Genomic DNA, 23,020 nt, shown 5'->3' with positions numbered 1-23,020 from the left:
ATTTACATATAACGACTTGGTAACAAATAAAAGAATTATAGAAGATTATGTTATACTTTTGTATTTGAAAATCGATATTAGAAAATACTTCAATTTTTATAGATCTGCAAACATAGTTGGATGTCGAGCAAGTGCATGATATCCTTGTACTTGTCGCGCAGCGCGCGCAGAGCGTCCGCCCAGCCGGCGCGCGTGCTCTCCTCGTCTTGTACTTGAATGTGAAGCTGTTTTAGTTCTGATGCAGAGAATACATTACAGTTATATTAGTCAAATGATTTTTTTTTGGGCATTAGTGCAGGCTAAGAATTAGAGAGAAATCTTGTTTATGACACGATTCTTAAAACTATAATGGTATAACAAAGGGTAATTTCAATTTTACGAACGATACTACAGCAAAAGAGTACATGAAGAACCTTAAAATTAGTAGGAAATCCGAAATGTTTACAGCTATGTAAATTGTTTACTTGAAAAATATAATACTAATTTATTGAATTTTGTATTTACTATCAAACGACAATTTCCATAGCATTTTGAAGATACACTTATTGTCTCTCGTCATATGTTAAGCAATCTTGTCACGAGAATACCCTATACCTCTCAAAGTTTATCATAACTTAAAGACCGAAGTCGGCACTAACGTGACCTTGGTCAAAAAACGGCCGACACCCGCCCGGTCACTTGTGAGAGTGACTGTTACTCACTCCTAGCGACTCCACACGCGACCATAGCGAGCGTGTCGTCCAGATCCCGCGGGTCCGCCAGCCCGGCGTACAGCAGCCGCACCAGCGCCGGCAGCAGCTCCACCACGCGGCGCAGCGGGAACAGCGCGCCGCGCCACTCGTGGATACTTAGCGTTACTGAAATCAATACATTTCTACATTCTTTACACTTTCCGTGACTATAAATACTGGTATTTATTAATATATAATCTAATAATCTAGGAAACTAGGAAACTTCGTCTCTAAGTTTTTTTCTAAATTAAAAATAGCGACTAGTGGAGAGTGATAACTACAAGTAATTACAATAATAAGTAGTAACTGCAGTAATGCAAGAATACATTAAACAATTCACGAAATTGGTGAACTCGAGTTGCAAGTCTTGGTGCGTAAGCTGATGGCTATCGACACTGCAGCTCACCCAGAGTGTCGCCATATCGGTAGGCGACGTGGCGCACAAAGCAGGTGAGATCGGAGTCGGGCGCGCCGCGGCAAAGCTCGAGCCCGCGCTGCAGGTGCACCTCACGGAGCGGCACGCTCGGCGACAGGAAGCGGCGCACGTTGTCGTACTCGCGGATACGGACTATTGTAAACCAACTATATTGTAATTAATCTAAAGATGTAGGTGATACCATTTTTGTATCGTGACAACCTTTGTACTTGGCAAAGTGCCAAGGTTTCAAGTAGATAAGAATAAGGACTTCAAATACCGAAGTGGTGTTTAAGTCACTTATAAAAACTATGGACGTTCTCAATTTCTTTAGTTTTAATTTTTTATTAAATGGAAACTGAACACAATTAAAAATATTCCAAGATACATTTCGACCGTATCCGGCCATTTAAGAAATCATATATCGTTATACTAGTGAAAGGAGAAACTAACAAAAAGCCATAAGCAGGTACAAGTCGGGGCAGGCGATGCTAACGCGGCGCCACACGGTGTCGGGCACGCCGTGCCCGCCCGCGCCCAGCGCTGCGTCCGCTCTCCCCGGGATCTGATCCTCGCGACATATCAACTGACCAACATTAATACTTAAAGTTATTTTAACACAAAATGGAAAGAATAGTGATAAAAAAAGTAATTATAACACCATAAACACGCTTTAATGGCAGAGTCAACTAAATTGTACGTTTTCAGGATAATGAGTTAAGCTCATGAAATTATTGTATTGTCACATATTGATATTTGATAAGTGTACAAAGTTTGAAGTGAATCTATCCGTAATATGTGTGTGAAATAGAGTCTAAACGATGAATCCTGGATCGTAATTTTAGAGTCAAGAGTTAATAATAAGTAATACCCCTTTTACGACATAAAGTATCATAGACATGGACAAACGTTAATTCATAAGCAAGAATGCACACAACAACTTCAAAGAAAAAAGCAAAATACAGCACAAGAAAGAAATAAGAAATAAATGCAGAAGACTACGATTTTTTTTAAACCAAGTTCTCGCTATTAGTCTATCTTTGTTTTTGTGGCAATTATTAGTATTGTTCGATAGTTTCATTCTATCACACTCTACCGAAAGAATATCAGCGGAATAATAGTAAACGTGTCTTGTTAACTGCTAAGTATATTGTTGGTAAAAAAATCAATAGATAATTTGTTTAAAATTATTGTTACTATTGCCATTAGACGTTCAAAATAATAGGTATCTACTTTAGTTAAAAATATATATTTAGTTTAAACCAAAATTGTTCACTGGAAATCTACCTGCAACCTAAAGTGCGGTCGCCGTAAGACGGGCAGCAGCGCCATCAGCGCGTATCCCGTCCCGTCCGCGATGTGCGAGTACTCCAGCGCCAACAGGCGCAGGTTACGTAGCTCGGCCAGGCTGCGTAGGAAGCATCGGCGCGAGTCGGGCCGCGGTAGGTGCCTGCCGCTACCTGTGGCACATCTCCCCAGAATGGAGCATAGATTTCGAAAATTTCCTCTACAAGAACTTAAATTACACTCTGCTCTGTTGCTATTATGCTCAGAAATAAGATAACGCGATTTACTAAAATGTATTTATAGATAGTACTAAAAATTAATCACATTTACAAAACTTTTTTTATATGATAGCGGGCAACTGAGCTGGTAGTTCTAGCCTGATGATAAGCGTCATCGTCGTAAGAGCGGTCTTATATATCCATCTACAGTATACACCACCTGCCTATGTGCTTTCTCTGTATCATTCATTGTTTTGGTTACCTGGTAGAAATGGCTCTGTAGCCAAAAGGTCGCCTATTGTGCAAATTGTATTTTTATTTTGTATTATTTACTTTTGGTGTGTATATTTTGGGTTTTTGGCATTGATTCATTCATATACTCGAATTTTGCTGAATCTTTATCAAGATATCTAAATAATAAGGAAGGAAATAAGAGTCGACACGTAAAAAAAAGATTTTTTGAAATAATACATCCAACAAAGTAAAAATTGAATAATACAACATTTCATGTTTCCAAAACTTCTTCAAACAAAGGCCTTTCATCTGCATTATTAGTTTGAGGCTGCGATGATTTTCCATGCGCGTTGGGCAATATATCCGTTGCTGTGCTATTTTGTATGTTTTTGTATTGGAAATTGGGAAGACTTCGTCTCGCTTCGTCCACCGTTTCTCGGAGACGGTCAGCTCCTACGGGGGGACTGTTCATCGTTTCTTCCTGACATTCCCTCACCAGATCCCTCATCTCGTTATCTCCAATGGGAGCTATAGCTTGAGAGGCTTTCTCAAGGTGTCTTTTCAAATCATTGTCGATTCGTAGCAACTTTTCTTTGCTGGACTGAGTTCGCCAGGGTCTTTTAGGATCAGGGACTGTTACCAATAAGCTCTCCGATATTTCTTTTTTTGCTCTGGAAACATTGTTAATAAAATATATATAACCTATTATTTTTACACAAAATATATGTGCAACAAATATGATATTTCATTATATTTATATTTGCTGCACATAGATATAGCAAGCATAATTACAATACAATAAGATAAAGAAAGCTGAAGAGTTTGTTTGCTTGTTTGAAAGCGCGAAGTTCAGGAATAAATTAAGAAAGGCTAAGTTACATAGGTTACATATAGGTTACTGTCATGTAAGACGTGAGTGAAAACGGGGAAATTCTGGGTTCACCTCGATCGTGGGAACTAGAATATTGCTGCAATTGCACTAAACTCGCCAGAATCAATAAAAAGTTAATAATGTTCTATTATTAAGCAAGTTGCGACGCAATGCAATGCTTATGGATATATACTTCAATAAATTTAAACAACTACACAAACTATTTACCGTTTGCTCTCTGCCAAAAGTTTCTTCAATTTTTTTTCATTTTCCTCGAGAAGCTTTTTATCCACAATATAAGGATTTTCATAATACTGCTCCTCCAAAACTTCTGATTCTAACTCTGCGCCGTACTTCTGCTCAAACTCTTTGACCAGACTTGAGCATCTCTCTGGTATTCTCATTTCGGGCACCTCTAAATCGTGGAGTAATTTAGCTAGCTTGGTTTTATCCTCGTCCGTCGCCATTGAATAGCGTGTTGTCATAGCAACAATAAAACTAGTTTTTCGATAGTCTGTGATCGTTGACGTCTCTGACAAGGATTGCTGCATCTCCCCAGTTAATAGTGTCGTCTAGACATAGGTGTATTAGATTATATATTCAAGTTCCTTTCACAGTATTGTCCTATGGATTTATTCTGTGCTCTCCTATCGCATATAATGAAACAACATTTGTGTTACAAAAAAAGCCATACGTTCTATATATTTTTCTTTAAATGCAATGATAATTCTTAAAAGTTTAGTTAAAATGCTAAGGGCTCACTCTAAAAAATACTAGTATCCTAATTGCACAGGATGTACCTATTAATATTATACACATAGCATAATAGTCTAAGATCCGACCGCGTGATTTATACGTTCATATGTTTGATTAATAATATATAATTTTTATCGATATTTATAACTAAACCAATGCCGATCCGCAAAGGTGCCCATCCAAACTTGGCCGCAATTAATTTAAATTAAAATGTAATTAATTATTTATTAGTTATTTATTATTCAATAGAAAATTTTTATAAATTGTTTATGAAGAGAAATTACAGTGTCTTGCCAGCTCTTTTTTGTAGAAAGTGCTTTCCCAAGCGGCTGTACCTAAATAGAGGATCATGTATTTAGACGATATAAAAGCGCTTCTGAAGGAAGTTGGGTTTATAAGGCGGAATGATTTGGAATGTACTCAAAATATATAAATCCAAAAGTAACTCCTTATGTCAGCCTCATCTTTATGATTAATCTTCCCATCCGATTTGGATCAAATTTAGTACAGAAAAAGTTCGAGACTCGAGAAAGGACATGAGATAGTTTTATACGGAAGCCCCAGAGGAGCGGTAACTGGAGATCATCTCTCGTACGTTTATTTACGTAGACAATAAGTATATAGATTTTCTTTAAAGGCACAATTAAGAAAAAAAATGAAACAAATCCTCTTACTAACTTTTCAAGGCAAGTGTATTGATAATGAGTAATTTTTATCATGTTTCATTAAAAAAAAATTCAACATAACACACTAAGCAATTACTCCAATCACCCAGTTAAAACCAACGCTGCAATGCTTTGCGTTTTCATCACTTCAACTACACTCTATTTACATTTTATACGATTCACTTTTTACAATTTACAGAGGCGTATTGTTGAGGAATGTGTTCACACTGAGGGTGGTTACATTTGTGAAATGCGGCACCATCCCTCCGAAGTACACGCCCAGGGTGCCCAAAAGCGCCGCGCAGGGCAACACTATGCAGAACAATTTGGCGCAAGGCAGCATCAGCAATAACAGTGGGCCACACAGTATCATTGTATTTTTGTTTCTTTTTATATTTTGCGTATTTTTATTTAACTTTGAAATTTTGAAGTGACACTGTCACCTTATTTGTGTGAAAATAGGTTGAATAATTCATATAAATGACATTTTTTATGTTACAAAAATAGAAAAAAAGAATCTGACGCATTTTCGTTACATGTACTTTTGTACTTTACATTAATTTGTGCGCTAAATTGCATTTATGTTTTTACGTAAATTTGTTTTAACGTATTTCAGTAATCCACATAGGTACCTACATTCCAAGGATTCATTTCTTAATTATTGTTATTCCTTGTGACCTGTTCAAGTTTAACAACTTCCAGTATAGGCCAAATTCTCATTCTCACCAGTGATGTAGCTGTAGTTGATCAGCAGCGGGTTCTCATTGGGCAGCACAAACCGCCAGAGGAATAGGTACTTGAGGGAGTGGGAGTTGAAGCAGGCAAGCTGCTGGATCAGACGCACTCCTTCCAGTCTCGTGCAGCAGAGATTCTCCAGTGAAACCAGCTCCAGGTCATCTTGGTAACTGGATGGATTATACCATATAGCCTATGTGAATTTTTATTACCTACATGTAATTTATATTTAAGTAAAAAGTCATAATATATTTCCACTCCTAAAAACTTTGTTTCAGTTTTGACAGTAATCCTCAGTTTAATGCATGTGTGTTTAAAAGTCACAAATATGGTCAGAACTTTTAAGATTTTCAAAATTTCAAAATAAAATCTTCTAACTTTTATGTAGAACGCTGACTTTGGACAAAATCAAATTAAATAATTGTAACCTACAAATGACTTGATAAGTAATTAGCACAAAGATACTTCCACCATCGCGTAGAAGCAATAGATCAATTAGGAACAATAATCATTTTAAATGCTATTGTTATACCTAATGATATTGCCCAGTAGTCTGAAAAACGTTTGCCTCTTGAAGCAGTCTAAGCGATCAATCTTGATCAGCTGGTCGCACAGAATGAGCCTGTTTATTTGTATCTGCTCGGCTTCAAATTTCTAAAACATGAAATGTTTAAGTGCATATGTAAACCTTGTAAAAAATATCAGTTCCGTTTCATTTTTATTTGCACACATTACTCTAGAGTACGACATTTTCATTAGCACCCACCGGAACGCAAGATTTTTTAACACACATTTACTAGCCACTGTACTCTTACAAAGAAACGCTATAGAAACGATTCGAGCAATTAATAATTTCATACTTTAAGCGTAGTTTCCAAAGACCTATGCAGTTCCCGCATATAAAGAGCTGGTGGTAGTTTCAGGGCCGTATTGGCCTTCCACAAATAGCTTCCGAACCGGGTGGGCATCCTGATGTTTGGGTACTGGTATGTGAACAGCACCCGCTCGCAGTGGAGCTCGCCCACGAAGTAGCGCTGGACATCGTGAATCGACCAGTAACGTGTGTCTGTAGATCTACAGACAATAAACGAAAGCAATCTGCTTAAAGTTGTAAATGTAATTGTATAAATATTATTCGTTTTGGGTGGACATGTGATTAATACCTATAATGATCTATTTATATAAACATCAGTTATCAATATAACGGATATTATTATTCCGGGGGATATAGTGAAGACCTTAAGGTCTTCACTTAAGTGAAGGAGCTAAGCGACCTAGATGTATAATAGCTGTGTCATTATTCCATACTGGTATTAGCACAAGAATATATAAAAAAAAAATCCACAAGTATTCTCGTCTCATCCTTATTCTCTACGTATTCTTTATTATATACTGTAAAATATATGTTACTGTTATTCGCGTTAAAGAGTACTTGATATCTTTATATTCCTACACGCTGACCCCGAACGAAACTGGTTCTGTCTGATATGTCGTGACTTTTGTTATTGCAATTTGCGATACAGCGCATTTTTTTGTAGAAGGATATATTCTTAGCGAAGCTATTTAATTTAAATTTTTATGCAATATCAAATAATTAGGTATTATATATAAGGACCATACAACAACATTTTTTATTGATCACAGGATATTTATTATACATCAATACAGGTAGGTTAAAATACAGTATATAAGAGTAAAGTATTGTCGCGCACTATGAAGAATTTCGTATTAAAATAATAATATAATATAATTCAAATATTTTGAAATTATAGAATGTCGTTGTTAAATTGAGACAAGATAATTGTATAGCTAATAAAATCAAACAGTTAGTTAGACTTAGTCATTATCTACGATGATACGTTTCGCTCGAAATATCACCTTAATATATCATCATCGGGTAAGATACCATCCGTGCTCTCGACATAATGTAGCCATATATGTTGGTTGGTCGTCCAATCGTCCACGGCCAGTACCCCCGGGCTGGGGCGGTAGTCCCGGGGCCACAAGTGCCACCGCACCGCCTCCAAGTGACCGATGATCTTTATACATTTACACTCTTCTAGAAGAGATCATTTGGTCTTGATAAATATTTTCGTTTTGCGAAAAACACATATCGAATTTTTGGTCTTTGGAAGGTCTGTTCTTGTGAAAGTGAGTATTTTTATGTTAGTTATTAGTATGAAATGGCTACCAAATAAACATTTTCTATAAATTGACCGTTGCTATAACAGTTATGAACAATTCATGTAGTTTTTAGATAATTTCTCGTTTGTTTTATTAATTACTAGCTGCGCCCCGCGGTTTCACCCGCGTAAGTCCGTATCCCGTAGGAAAGTCGAGATAAAAAGTTGCCTATGTCATTCCAATTGTCCAGCTGTCTACGTACCAAATTTCATTGCAATCGGTTTAGTAGTTTTTGTGTGAAAGAGCAACAAACATACACACACATCCTTACAAACTTTCGCATTTATAAAATTAGTAGGATATCCTACTAGCTGGCCGCCCCGGCTTTACCCGTGATACGTTTTGTTTCGAAAGAACCTTCCTTGAGTAACGTTAAAAAAGAATAAGCCGAATCGGTCGAGTCGTTTTCGAGTTTTACGCTTAACAACACATTCGGCGATTCATTAATATAGATGGGTGATGAGGTTGGTATTTAACCACGCTTCTAATGATGGTTTGAAATCTTGAAATTCTATGAAATGCTGATTGCATTCTTACAAATAACGTTGACTTTTTTGGAGCTGTTTGCAAGTGGGTTTTATTTATTTACACATCTCTAACTAAACACATTTAAAATGCATCATATCAAAATTACCTTCTGTCATTGTAGATTATTTGAAAAATTCTCACGCATCTATTTCGATTTTCATAATTATTATCATTGTGAAATATTTCTCGAAACCCACCATCGCTGATAAGTGCGGTGTGATAATTTTTTGGTGACGCAGCTGACAGTTGTCAAAATATTGTCTTTTTGTTCCAATTGTCAATGTACTTCATTCCGATAGTATGCCTCGCTTATAGGAATATAATTGGATGAAAATAAATGTGATATGTGCAATATGGGTGATACTTTGATTTATAATATAATTCTGGAGTAGCGGGGTAAGTAAATAAAAACATAAATATAATCGGAATTTCGTTATATTTGAAAAAATATACAAAGAATATTAATATTAATTTGTTCTGTACAATTTAACATAATTAAACATACTAATAAATGCGTTACGCGATTATTAAACAATATTAACGCGGTAAAAGGACACACGGAGCAAACTCAAGTACATATCAACGAAATTGTAAAAAATAAAATAAAATATTTACATATTAAATATAATAAGGCGGTAATAACTGCCTTGCATTTGAATCCTCCGTTCGGCTTCAAACTCATGTCATACCCATTTAATAACAATTATTAAATACGTACTAGTTCACGTGCTCTGCACGATTTACCACATCGGTAATACTAAATTCATACATATTTTTGAAAATTGTGACTTGCGCTTGCGCATGTCCGACGCGAATATCGTTTTAAATAAAACAATAAAATATCGTCACTCGTAGCTTGCTTCGTGTGTATACTAGATGCCAAAATTGGAAAATAAATGGAACCCGTAAATTGGAGATATGAATTTATCGGTTTATATACAAGTAAACGATCATAGCTTACTTTAAAGTCCCTTGGGACTGGACACAGATACTAACAACTGGACACTACGTACATATATTAATTGCCCATTTTGCATCAAAACAAACCCGAGTACCAAAGTGACATCGAATTTGTATCGACGGTACAGGTTAAGTGCATCACATTTAGTCGTAATTGTAATTATGATTATAATATAGACACAGTTCGCAACCAAATTGCAAGCAACGTACGTTATAATGTTAAAGTGCGACGTCGGTGCAGTCCGTCAACTAGGAGCGGCCACACACCAGAAGTGTATAGCTGTTGCCCGGGGCCTAGTTGACGATCTGCCCGATATCCAACTTATTCTATGTATAACATGTTACAGCTAAAACCCGTTTTGCGAATGCGTTTTCTCTAGTTACAGCTAGTTGTAAGTAAATGCCTTTGTTTTAAAAAACGGGTTTTAACGTAACTCATATAGGGACATAAACCTGAATCACAAAAATACAACCCTAACACTAAGTATCGTATTAATGTTACAGGCGAAGTCATGCACACACACTCAAGGTGGGAACTGCCATACCTACACGGATGTTCATGTTTGAGCAATATGTTTGAAAATCCACCAAGTGGTCTACATGAAATTCCGAATGCCAGTTAAGCATGTCATCCAAAATTACCAAGTAGACTCATTAGAGCCTGTTTACTTATGCTTTTTTATTCAATCAATTCCTCATGGCTAAGCTGCAAGAGTAGACAATATTATATAGCGTGGTATTTATACAATAAATTAGGCTTTCAAGTTTGTCTATAGAAGTGGTTTGGTTGAAGTAAGTCCGTGTAGGAACCTCTTGGGATACGATTTGATGTTACTATAATAAAAATTCAGAAAGTGAATACAAAAAAAATACGTAATTCATCAGTGCCAATACAAGTAGATTTGTAAATGCACTTGATGCAAATTGGAAAAAAAAAACAATTATAGGCATAATTGCCCCCTTGAAAAAATAATTTAACTAATAAAATCAGTGTTCTGTCTCTTTCATGATCAAGTTGTTCGATATAAGTTGGAAAGAAACAAAATAGTGATTAGTATAGATTGTAAAAGTAGGCTAGTATTCATAAGTAAGGGGCTAAGTTGCATATAAAAAGTCCTTAAATTAAAAAATAAATTTCAAAAAGTGGATGGCCTTCATCTTAAGTCATTATCGAAACCGCTACATACGATTGAGGAATTTGGACGCAATTTTATTGTCAATTATCGGAACATTCTTCATTCAGTCTTCCGTCCCAAATAATAACCGGATGGTTCATTTTAAAACTACCGAAAAACAAACGGGGCCACTCGTGCACTCAAATCAAACATTTAGTAGATACGTAACTAATAAAAAAGTATATAAAATTATTCGTTTTTATATTCAGTCACACAGTTAAGGAATGGAATGCTCGAAGGAAAAGCAGATTGAGTGAAACGTCTGAGGGCACAGTCACGCGAAGTCGACCCGAATAAAACATTTACCTAAAACGACTAAATTTTATCTAAACGATTACATACTCCTACGACACTGATATATAAACTACGTGTACTATTTGCAAATGAAACTCGTTAATAGACACGAAATTCCGTTTAAATAATAAACATTTCCCATAAAATTTCATCTACGAGTTGCAAAATTTGTATTTATGTATATTTTAGTATACGTTTATCGAATAATTTTCTACAAAGCCTCACTTCTACGAAATAAAGGTGTACAACGAAATTCATACGGATATTTGAATAAAGTTAAAACTAGTCAGGTCACTTACTCTAACTAAACAGCCTTACTATTTGTTTTGAAGTCTTCACGTCAGCTCGATAACTTTTGGCGGTACAATGGGTCCCTACTTTCAATTTGTTATCTGTGCCATGCTCTGTGCTTCATGGTAAATGTAGTCTGTAGAGTTAATTTGAAAGTCTCATTGCTTGTAAATTAGGACTATTTATTGACGTAAAGTAATATTGCACCATAATAATATATGCGTGATCAAAAATTTATTTTATTTTTGCCGCCCAACATTGAAAATGGATGCGTCACAGCCCAAAACAAAAACCGGAGTGAGATCAGCGCATTGGAGTTCCGTACAAAACAATAATTCCAAAATTTTAAATATTCTCGTGGCCGGCACGGGATTTATTATCTGTAGCGCAACCTATGCTATAAAAAAGTTAAAATTGCCGCGAAAACACGACCATGATTACGCTCTATACAACGTCAATAGCATATGCGTACACAGATCAACTATTTAGAACTGTATGCGAACCTCTTTGGCGGAGAAATTTCTACTAGGAACATAACAGTTGAAATTTGAACTCCAATAAATATAACTCGAACGTACTCGTAACCTGTACAGAGAAGCGTTACAAGCGATTACGTGTATATTTGGTAAACGTGGGTTACGAGACAATTCACCTACATTAGTATACTTTTCACAATAGCACCGTCATTCAATTTATCCAATATCCTAACAATCTCTTACCATTGGTCGCTCCCTTCCTCCTGTACAGTCAGCTGCAAGCAGCACTATACCCTGATCAATTCACTAAGCCATTATTGATGAAAATCACCAGTTTAAATAGCAGTTACCTCATGTCAACCGATTGAATTGTGTATTCTTTAATATCAATTTCGTGTCATCGATCAAAGTATAGTTTAAATAGTTTTACATAGCTCAAAACAATTCTTAAAAGTTGCCACCGTCAGCTCCTACAAAACCGAACAGCATTGTAGTCGACTGTACACCGTATCCACTCTCAAATTGAATGATCATGCGTGTAATCAGAGAGCAGTACACTACACTACACTACACTACACAGTCACTTTTCCGCTCACTACGCCGCGCACTAAAAGTCAGTGATGTCGCGGTTGCGCTTCCAGCAACAAGCGAGCGAAAAGTTGAGGTAATTTCAAGCGGTCGGTTGGATCTGGTGTGGGGGCGCGCTCGGGGGGTGCGCGGAGTGCGGGGCGAGCGCGGGGTGCGGGGCGAGCGCGAGGTGTGGGGCGAGCGATGGGTGTGGGGCGAGCGCCGGGTGTGGGGCGAGCGCGGCCGGCTGGGTCGTGAGGTGCGTGGAGTCGCTGCGCTTGGGCGGCGCGGGCGGGGGCCGCTTCTTTATTGGCTTGGGCTCCTCCCGCCGCGGCGCACTGTCTCTCCCAAACACGTTCTCGTAGAAAGGATCCTCGGTCCCGTTCCCCGCGCCGTAGTGCTCCTGCACCCACATCGACACGCTCGTCTCCTTGTAGTCCTCGGAGAGCGGATACTCCCTGAAGCCGAGCACCTCGTGCGGCGTCGTCGTCGGCTCCAGCTTGCACTTCTGCGCGACCTGCCACTTTTTGCGCATCACCCGCTGGAGATCTTTCAGGAAGTCTTTGGGTGGGTTACTGTTGGAGTCCGCCAATTTCTTGGGGGACGTGAGCCTGGTACTTTCGTTCCGTTTCGGCGGCAGCGGCTTGCGCGGAGACGGCGGAGCGTCTGTTAGATTGAAGGTGATCTTTTTGTTCTTTTTGTCAGAGCACGTGGGAAGGTCATCTGCGAAGTTGACTTTCTTCATGGAGCTGGTGCGCTCCTTGCCCGGCTCCATGGGTTTCTTCTGAATGGAAGGGCTGCCATTGCTCAGTTTCTTCGTTTGAAGCTCTACTAGACACGCTCCATAAGCCACATTCTGACCGTAGATGCTTTTATCAGAGTGTAATGATGAAGTTTTGGACGCTTCAGAGTTGACGCTGTCCAAGGAGGGTTGTCGCGGGAAGGTCTTGCTCTGCTCTGTTCTAGTCAAGGTCCTTTGGCCCGCGCGAGCAGTCTGTTCTATTTGCTGAGCCGTGAGGTGGCTGACGATATCTTGGACTCTACCTGGGCTGGATTCTATGGTGTGTTCTGGTGGTGGAGGAGGCAGGCTGAGTTGAGACCAGCTGACGTCTTCGATGGGTTCGATAGGGGGCGGTGGGGGCGGCAGAGAGTCTAAACTGAGTCTGGAGCTGAACATGGCGTCCGTTGTGTCAGTTTCCGGTGGCGGTGGGAGGGGCAGATCTTCGACAGGCTCTTGTGCTTTATCGTAAATGGTGTATCCATACAGAGAGGACGCGGTGTCGACGCTGCTTCGATAAGTGTCTTGTGTGAGCGTGTCGTAGTGGCCATAGGAAGGAGACTCGCGTACCGGGCTCGCGGACTTCACGCTGCCGGTGCTGTATACTGACCCTTCTTGGGATTCTGAAAAATACATATTTATCTTTATAGTACTGTACTTTTGTACGTTTTTTGATGCAATTTTATGCTATGATATATGCTTTAGTCCATTAAAACAAGAATGGTAAATAACTTTAAATATTTAAGTATAACGTCAAATTGTGGAAACAAAGAAAGAAATTACCACGAAATATCGTGTACCCACCGGCATGTCGTTTCGCGTTGTCGTTCCGCGGTCGTCTCGTGAGCGTACCGCAGTCGTTCGGCTCGGGGTCATCCTTCTCTGCCATTTCCTTCAGCTGCCGAGTCATCCACGTGAGAGGTATGTTGGGCTTCATGGAAGGCTTGCGTTTTATCGTGCCTGTTTTTGTAGTAGAATTATTAAAAAAGTGTTAAACAATTCATGGACTACGGTACATGATAAAAGATTACTAGCTGCACCTGCGTCAACTGCGTTATTTCAAAACACTCACCCTCATAGAAACTCCTTTCCTTTTTTTAACCCACTTTATGCATTTCTTTAAATGTACAACTGTCTTTAATTTATGGATACTATAAACTTTAAATAGATAGGAAAAATTTCATTATTTTATAGCATTTTGTAGAACATGAGTATTTTGTGATGACTCTTCATAGTACTATTTGTTTTTGAAAGTATATATTTATCTTCATAAAAACGGACATCAGGAAACTGTATTATCTACCCATCATTTAGAATAACTTACCCATAGGAAACTCGCAGTCGAATGCGCTCTCCGACGCAGTGCCGCCATCTGACAGACACCCGCTCGAACTAGATGACGATGCGCGGGAGTGTCTATGGACAATATATAGATAATTAAACATATTTATCAAATATACTTAACTTTACTTAAATATATTTTACTGGGGTAGGTCAGGAAGAGAGAAAAAATTGTTGATTAAAATGGTTGTAATAAGTTTAATTATAAGGTTTTATTGCACACATAATAATAAATGTGTTAAGCATTAATTTTGAATTTATTTTAACTAATTAATGTGGAATGGCTGGAATTATGTGTTGTAGGACTTTGAATGTTATGAAACAGTTCTAATACATAATATTATAAGTCTATCATGTGACAGAAAATTTTATTTTGGGGGTCATTATGATAAATGGGTTATCATAATTATGAATGTTCAAAGATTCGCAATAGATATGTATGTCAATATTATTCAATGCGTGATTGTTTGAAAAAAGTTATATACAAATGGCTTGAAGGGAGCTTCTTGGTGTCTATAAAGACTCCATTTCGAATGTGTTTTATCAAATCAATATGTCCTTTGAAAGAAGCTAAGTTGAAATATATTGAATCCCTCTGGGCTTATGATAGACTGTTTAAATTATTCCTATAAATTGGACGTTTAAGCAAACCTAACCAAGCGAGCAACAAACATTTTTGTATCCTTAGTGCTTAGGGAGTTGTTATAGATCAGAAAGTTAAGCAAAATAAATAACGTATCATTATTATTTTGGTATCGATAAGTTGAAAATTTTATATTTTACTCTGCACGCCCATTTAAGATTTAACTATGTAATCCTACTAATATTATAAACGAGAAAGTTTCTTTCACGAAAAATCTACTGAATCGATTGAAATGAAATTTGGTACGTAGATAGCTAGACAACTGGAAAAACACATAGGCAATTTTTTATCCTGATATTCCTTCGGGATACAGACTTACGCGGGTGAAACCGCGGGGCCCAGCTAGTTATAAATAAAATTGGTTCCACACAACAGATATACAAATGACATTCTTGAGTGATCACAACGCTAAAGCAGACGACATAAATAAAATAATTATACATACGTTATACAACACATTTTAATTAACCATCGCCCAGCAATAAAAATACATTTGCATATACATTCGCATCACATGAAATAATACAACATTTTATATACAAAATTCGCATTTACTCTGTAGAATATGGCTATACCAACCTTCCGCTGCTGGTGTCGGAGTTAGCAACACTGACGTTGCTGGAAGGGGGTGGGGCGGGGTTGGTAGCCGCTGGCGGGTTGCTGGTCTTTGTTGGTATTGAAGTTATCTGTAATGATAATATTAAATCTTTATTTGACTTAAAATTATGTTGCCATAATACAGTGGAGTATACTTTTTCTAAAATCGGTTGAGAATATAATGGAATCCTCATGGAAGCTTTAAATTTATTACAACATTGTACAATAATAATTTTTAACTAAATACTAAACCGCTGCCAAATTAACAGAACAAGACCAAAATCGGTTCATCCAGTAAAATGTTATGAGGTACAAACAAAAAATGAAAAATACAGTCGAGTTGATAAGCTCCTATTTTTTTAAGTCGTCTGAAAATTATATATACAGTTCCCTTTAAGTTTAATTTTCTTCATGACCATGAAAAATATTCCTTTTTAATTACAGCGACATCTATTGTCAAGTGCGTTTATTAGAATGAAACTAAAACCACGTTGTATTGTTAGCGTTAGGCAAGTGTATGGAAAATTGTTACAAATAATGAACATAGATGTCGGCAGGGTTACAGAGAAATGTTGATGTAGTTCATGCCATATAACATTTAGAATAGTAAGAAGCAGGTATTATTATTGTGAAGTATGTACTCATATTGTTTTCGGGTCTTTTTTCATTTTGCCATTTCCTATTTTTTATAACTTATTCATAATTTAGCCACACTGTTAAATGGATTTTTAAATTAAATCCTTGATTTGGAAATACATTAAAAAACTTTATGTTCCTCTGATAAAGATATATGAAATGGCTGTTAAAAGCTTTTTTATAAAAAAATGAATGAAATAGAATGGGAATTAATAATATCTTACAGAGCATGATCGCGCGTGGGCCAAGTGGTCCAGATCTTCTTGTGTGAGCTCCTCGACCAGCGAGCGATAGTTCTCAAGTAGTTGTCGGCCATGCTAAAAAAAAACATTTTGTGTGAAATTTGGTGAAAATTACCAATGTAATATTGAAATTATAAGTATGTTTCTACGGTTCTGTGGTGATCATGCAATGACCCGATTTTAATGACCATTATATATATGTACATAATATGGGATACCACATAGTTATAGTAGAATAAATATGCACACCCTGAGAGTGTATAATTTTCATCATCAGGTCATAATCCATCACGCTACTTAAGCTTAAAGTTAGCAAGCAATCTAAGCTAGAGAGCGTACGCGAGCGAGCGATCGTCCTGAGCGTAAATAAATATATTTACACATTCAGAAGTAAAACAGTGATAAAGAAGTGGAAGCCTAACTCTGCAGGTACAGACAGTTGAAACTAGTAGGCTGAACCCCTGCACTCACCTTCGCTATCCGCATGGCCGTGATCCACCTGTCTAGGGTCTGCTGATCATCAGCGCAAAGGAACTTGATGAACTTGACGCTCTTTGGCTGCTGCAGCCGAGGGTGTTTGATTGCGAAGCAGAAGTCGGTTGGGGACTTGTACTTCTTCCTCCAGTTGATGCCGGTGTACACCTCGTTGGTGTCGAAGGTGCATAAGCAGACCAGCTCCTTGAGGGTTTTCACTTTGTCCTTGGGCACGTAGTAGAGACCTATCGGGGAAACGGTGCCTGAGTTGGTGGACATGAATGAGGTTGGCTGGTTTTAGGGCTGTTTTTAGGGCTGGTCGATTGACTCAAAATATTAATCTTGTCTCGAATTAATATGATTTAATTATGCAACTACAGGAACCTATGAATGAAGATTTAGTTTTTATCCGTCTGATTTTAATGCGACTTCCACGGCATATACGTAACGGTACGAGTAAGTATGTCATTTTTAATTTAGAAATCGAAATGGAAAACCAAGGGGGCGACTATGACTTGTATTAAATGATTGCAAGCACTGATACATCAACGTAGTAAATATTTATAGATGTAATAATGGGTAATTCAATTAAATAAAAAAGATTCGATTACAGATGAGTTTGCTTTCAAATTGTCTATGTTTCACATTCATTAAACATTAGCATCAATAATGAGATTCAGACCACAGACACGCGTAGGGGAACCGCGCTCCAATTTATGCAAACTACATTCTTTTTTGCGAAATTCATCATTATTGAGATTATACGTAAATAATATAAATCCGTTGAACGAATCAGCCCTTAAAACAGTTTATAAGTTGTAACAATAAAAAAGAAATGTAATTTCCTTATTATATCTTAAAAAATAACATTCGCATAGCACATGAGAATTCGCAACGTCACAGGCATATTTTTTCCGGATAACACGTATAAATCCAAATTTACATTGCGATTTATTCACTTAATCCAATCCGTCTACGATCGTAAAAATATAACAGAAACACTTTTCACTTTTTCTAAATCACTTACCAGAAGGTCGCAGCACGAAGTAGTACTTTTTCCAACCCTTCTTGGCATCACTCTTCAGGTAGAGGAAGCCCTCCATGGGAGGTACCAGGTGGCCGGAGACGGATGGCGTGGAGGTGCTCGCGTTGAAGAATTCCTCGATGATCACTTGCCGCAGGTGCTCGTCGTCTGACGACCAGCCTATGTGACATTATAGTATTTATTTATGGTTTCCAAGAATTCGAGAATTTCATTATTTCTTAGGGATATCTATAATATAATGGGATTTTTTTTCATATAATATACACGATATAAATACAAAATCCTTATTAAAATGCTTACCCGCAAAATTAGATTAAGTATTTTTTTCAAAATCGTGTGACTAATTAGAATGAATTATATATGACACAAAATCAAATATCAGGTACAACTAAACTCGTTCCACAAACCTCTATCATCCTCGCTAAGAAGGAACTTCTCTGGGGTCTGGAAGAGGGAGTTCTTTTCCGGCCTCTCCGTGAAGAGAATCTTGTTCTTGGACTCACGTGTCCATAGCATCAGGTTGTCCACCAGCATCTCGTGATCTTCGTATACACGCTCTGGGAAACAGACGGTGGTCAGCTAAAGTAGCACGATAAGGAACGACCCAAACAGAATAAAGAAAAAAAATACAATTGAAAGGAAGCATATGAACGGGGCATTTCTAAATCCACATTTGTTTAACTGATACAAATCAAATGTTTTAATATAGACAGCCTAGGCTATATTTTTTATCTTGAAGTCTTTTATGAACCAGTTTGGCCAGTTATATTCCAGCAAAACATAGTTGATAGCGATAAATTTGATGTTATGAGTCTACTTTCAAACCGATGTGGACATAGCAGTGATTGATTGTATTCTAATTGGTTCGTTTCGGTTCTCTTCCGTAGCTTTTCCGGGAAATGGGAATGGATGATGGTAACTGTCCTAAATTTGTGGAAATTACCAATTAAGCAAATTTAGTCACTATTCAATTAGGATTAAAGCTTTTTTGAAAATTAGTTTGGAACAATTGAATTAGTGGTAAGGTTTTGATGCAATGATTACTTAAAGAGTATATCAAGCGATCAAACTAAAAAACGGAACGTCAATTACAATGATGTATTAAATGTCGTTTGAATGATACGGTTGACTTGGAAACCTTTGCATTACAATACATTTTATTTTGCCTGGTTCTCTTTTTCTCAGGTCTCCAACCAAACGTGGTCGCTTTGGTAACTCCGTAAAGCTGATGGGCGCGGCAAGCCCGAGCTACTTTTTCTTTTGACTGAGAGTTAAGACATCATCGCACCACACGGTAAGCGATGTGGTGGCAGCTATCTAGAGTGCATATGGTAAACAACTGAGGCGCATTTGAAAAACAACAAACACGCGTTTTCCTCGGCTGCTCGGACATGCCTCATGTCCTCATAGTCCTACCTCACGCAAATGCCTCGCGAAGCATTTTTTATTAGATTTTGCCCGGAGCAAAGATGCTCTGCGAAAAATTTAAACAAATGTTACTAATAAACTGATTTTATCAATTCGTTTCAATTAACTGAATCGATCCTATTCCCAGCTGGATCGTAAAGTATTTTAAGCTAAATAGATTGCAATTCATATTAATTGCTTTAAATTGTTAAATATGAAATACAGAATGGTATCTTTAATGAAACATTCGTGATATGGACAAACTATACTAAATATCATTGCAGTGATAAAAAAAAATACGTAAAGCCTAATTAGGTACACATAACTCAAAATGTAACTTCATTTATAAGATCGAGAATTGCACAAGAGCCGCCTGTGAGAATACTGATTGCTGATGTATTTCTCTGGATATTAATGTTAATTGTCACGAGTCGTACACTCACTAAGATGAAGGCAAGGCATACCATTATAGATTAATGAATATTTATACCTTCTCACTTCATATAATTATTCGATCTAGTTCATAGTACAACTTGTAGTATGTAAAGCTTATAGTTGCGATGGTTGTTTATCACCTCAATATATGGCAAGGGACATCCCAAAAGGTCAGACGTTGCTTACAGTACGGCGAATGACGCGTGTTACATCCCGAGATCAATTTCTTTCTCATTGTTTAAAAAACTCTCAATTATGTGCACATACATCTATTTAAATATGTAAAACAATACATTTCATTAAATACTTTTTAAAATATTAGTGAAAGTCAACACCCGTATCTGCGGTTTGCTATTGCGATAAGCTGAAGCGGCACAAACCATCTGTTGAGACTTGCTTTGTTTTACCAAAAGACACGAGTTTTGTTTTTATTTGTTTTACGTAAAATCCAAACATCACTGTTTCACATAAAGTTAATAGACATAAATGTCATTCTATCCTGTAAGTGTCATTTTTCAATTACTGTAAAAATGAATTGTATAGAATGAAAGAAAATAATATAAAATTTAAAAAATGCTAATTAAAACAAACCTATTGAACTATTTAGTTCGTCGCTTCTATACATGATTTAAATATATTTTGTTTCTAGATTTTTCCAGCATCATCTTTACAGTGTGCTCACAAGATTTCCTAATTATCGGTTGAGTAGTTAGGGCGTGAAAGCGTAACAAACAAACAAATTCATTTTCGCACTTACAGTTGTATGGTGTTCAGTTTTATTTACTGTATTTTTTTATTATTATCATTTTATTTTAAAGTGTAATAAATTGAGGGTAATTATTTCCGTAAATAATTGATAAGCTAGTGTAAAGTTAAATGATTAATTTTGAATTACTCATAATTGCGTGTTTCACTTAATTTCACGTATGCAATTTCAGTGTTCCAATTAACAGTTTGATGCTCATTTTATTAAAATAAATAGCACGGTATTTTCATTAGTCTTTTACAGTACTATCAACTCTCAAATTGACGAATTCCGCATCGGAGGACGTTTATAGACTTTAATATGTACCGATATATAAACTTGCGGGATTAGTGCTCCCATATTGGAATAGCAGATTGCAACTGGTATCGAGCTAAATTTATATCTAAACTTAATTTAGGAGTTCGTTCGCGATGCAAATAATACGCGAGCGAGCGATAAATTTATCCATACTTCGGTTTCAGATTTTAAATGAAACGAAATAAATAGTTTTGATTGGATTAAAACATTGTATAATCAAGGTAAATGGCGACTTAAACGTTGTAAGTATAAGAGCCTCTTTCTCAGCTTCCTGACAAGATCTATTAAATAAAATTATAATAAGCGTATGAAAGTTTACGTGAGTGAAAAACCCATCTATTTATATGGTTCACAGATATTAAAGACAAGCGCTGAAACCTAAATATATCTCACCCATGTGTAAATCGGGTAAATGCTCCACGATCGCCCACTTCGGCTCCATAGTGACGTGATTCTTGTCAGCGAGCAGTCTGGTGACGTAGCCACAGGACATCTTCTCATCCACCAGCAGACTCTTGGAAGAGCCGTCCGTGGAGAAGGCCTTGATGAATAGCTTCTTGACGTTGGCTTCTCGCATTCTCTCCAATGCCAACTTGATTTTATCGGCCTTCTGTTGGTAAAGTGTGTCCTGTAAGCGGTACGATTATGAAGCTATTCGGCTACCGGCAAACAAATGTTGATGGCGAAACAAAAATATATTGGCAAAGGCTGTTATTAAAACGTTCGGAACACTAGTCGATTACTGGAGTGTTAAAAGATAAATACATGATATTATGTGAACATAGATTGTACTGAGTTCTGGTGCTCTGGCTTTTTAAAATCTATAATATATAAATATATATATCTAAATAATATGTTCTTAATGTTTTATCAATTTTACGTTTAAATTTGAATATGAAATATATTTGGGAATAACATTTGTGTTCGATTTCCAATTAAAATTAATATTATAAACCTTTGTTCACATTTTATTATTATTTACATAGCTATTACATATACATTTAGAGATGAATAAGTTGACATAGAAATTGTATTTATTATTTTTTTTTTTTATTGTTTTTGTAAAATGTTTTGTATAAATGATATTAACTAGGTTATATACGATGCATGTTAAATTATGTTTTTAAATGTTTATTTAGAAGAAATACATAATACTTTAGAATACAAGAAAATTTGTAAATAATTATGTTTAAAATAATAAACATGTTCATATGTATCAGAGACGTTACATATAGTAAAACATTGTTTATAGAATGTTCCGGAATAAAAGAACATAAAATATTATTATGAAATAAATATTAAACACCGTATTAATTAGATTATACAAGGCTTATGCCTAAGTCAAATAAAAGCAGTTTATTGATAAATGCTTGCTACTATTAAACGATTTATTGACGAAGAAATTAATTTAGTAAAGCTAAGTATAACATAAAAGCTTTTACTTCTGTTTAGAAAATTATTTGCATGAAGTATAGTCAGCAAGCCACGATATCACTTTAAAATAAGTTTATGTAAAAAAATTTGATTCTGTAATCCTTATTTTTTGCTAATTTTATAATTTTATTGCTGACCGTACTAAGTATAAAATGGAACTCACCTTCTGATTGGGGTGGATGGTTAGCTTCATTTGTTTGCATTTAGAGCTGGCACTGCTAGAGGCTGACGATTCACTGGATAACATCGATACCTGTCGGATAAAATAATAATTTATATTATATATAAAAAAAATTCCTTAATTTCTTTGTTACATCAAAACGAATAAGTATTAATAAACATTTTAAATACTAAACTTACACATAGAAATAATAATTCGAAATTAACTTTTTTTATGATTGTACTTTGCTATTATGTATGGGGAAATTAAATACGTCAGTATTAAGTACTAATGCATTTATTGAAAATGGTAATAAATGACAAAGCGTATACTTTTATAAATAACAATTATGTATATAATCACTGGTCATGTCCATAG

At 36.4% G+C, this 23,020-nt stretch overlaps 3 protein-coding genes across 6 annotated transcripts in view; all 3 read right to left on the bottom strand.

Moving 5' to 3' along the window:
* Positions 1-89: 89 nt before the first annotated feature.
* Positions 90-8,740, bottom strand: LOC119835846. The gene is made up of 10 exons (XM_038360882.1): positions 8,731-8,740; positions 7,791-7,971; positions 6,773-6,986; positions 6,445-6,566; positions 5,904-6,082; positions 2,434-2,606; positions 1,600-1,732; positions 1,138-1,299; positions 702-857; positions 90-235 (listed from the first exon to the last, which is right to left on the bottom strand). Exons 1-10 carry the CDS (start codon positions 8,738-8,740, stop codon positions 90-92), a joined length of 1,476 nt encoding a protein of 491 aa, XP_038216810.1.
* On the bottom strand, positions 3,143-4,223 carry LOC119835667. The gene is made up of 2 exons (XM_038360633.1): positions 3,985-4,223; positions 3,143-3,556 (listed from the first exon to the last, which is right to left on the bottom strand). Exons 1-2 carry the CDS (start codon positions 4,221-4,223, stop codon positions 3,157-3,159), a joined length of 639 nt encoding a protein of 212 aa, XP_038216561.1. The 3' UTR covers positions 3,143-3,156.
* A 303-nt stretch (positions 8,741-9,043) lies between the features above and the next one.
* LOC119835392 (abnormal cell migration protein 10) overlaps positions 9,044-23,020 on the bottom strand; it is a 119,007-nt gene continuing 105,030 nt past the window's right edge. For 3 of the 4 annotated variants that reach the window (XM_038360148.1, XM_038360149.1, XM_038360146.1), the window contains 10 exons: positions 22,646-22,735; positions 21,442-21,676; positions 18,551-18,700; positions 18,126-18,302; positions 17,096-17,343; positions 16,607-16,699; positions 15,729-15,835; positions 14,490-14,581; positions 13,970-14,125; positions 9,044-13,788 (listed from right to left, as the gene is read on the bottom strand). In XM_038360148.1, coding sequence (XP_038216076.1) covers positions 12,491-13,788; positions 13,970-14,125; positions 14,490-14,581; positions 15,729-15,835; positions 16,607-16,699; positions 17,096-17,343; positions 18,126-18,302; positions 18,551-18,700; positions 21,442-21,676; positions 22,646-22,735 — 2,646 coding nt within the window. In that variant the 3' untranslated portion in view covers positions 9,044-12,490. The remainder of the gene's footprint in view (positions 13,789-13,969; positions 14,126-14,489; positions 14,582-15,728; positions 15,836-16,606; positions 16,700-17,095; positions 17,344-18,125; positions 18,303-18,550; positions 18,701-21,441; positions 21,677-22,645; positions 22,736-23,020) is intronic. The other variant, XM_038360147.1, reaches the window with a different exon arrangement.

This window comes from Zerene cesonia, chromosome Z (assembly GCF_012273895.1).
Source record: "Zerene cesonia ecotype Mississippi chromosome Z, Zerene_cesonia_1.1, whole genome shotgun sequence".
In the NCBI taxonomy this organism is placed as follows: domain Eukaryota; kingdom Metazoa; phylum Arthropoda; class Insecta; order Lepidoptera; family Pieridae; genus Zerene; species Zerene cesonia.
The sequence above is the reverse complement of the archived record's forward strand: the minus strand, read 5'-3'. Positions and strand labels throughout refer to the sequence as shown.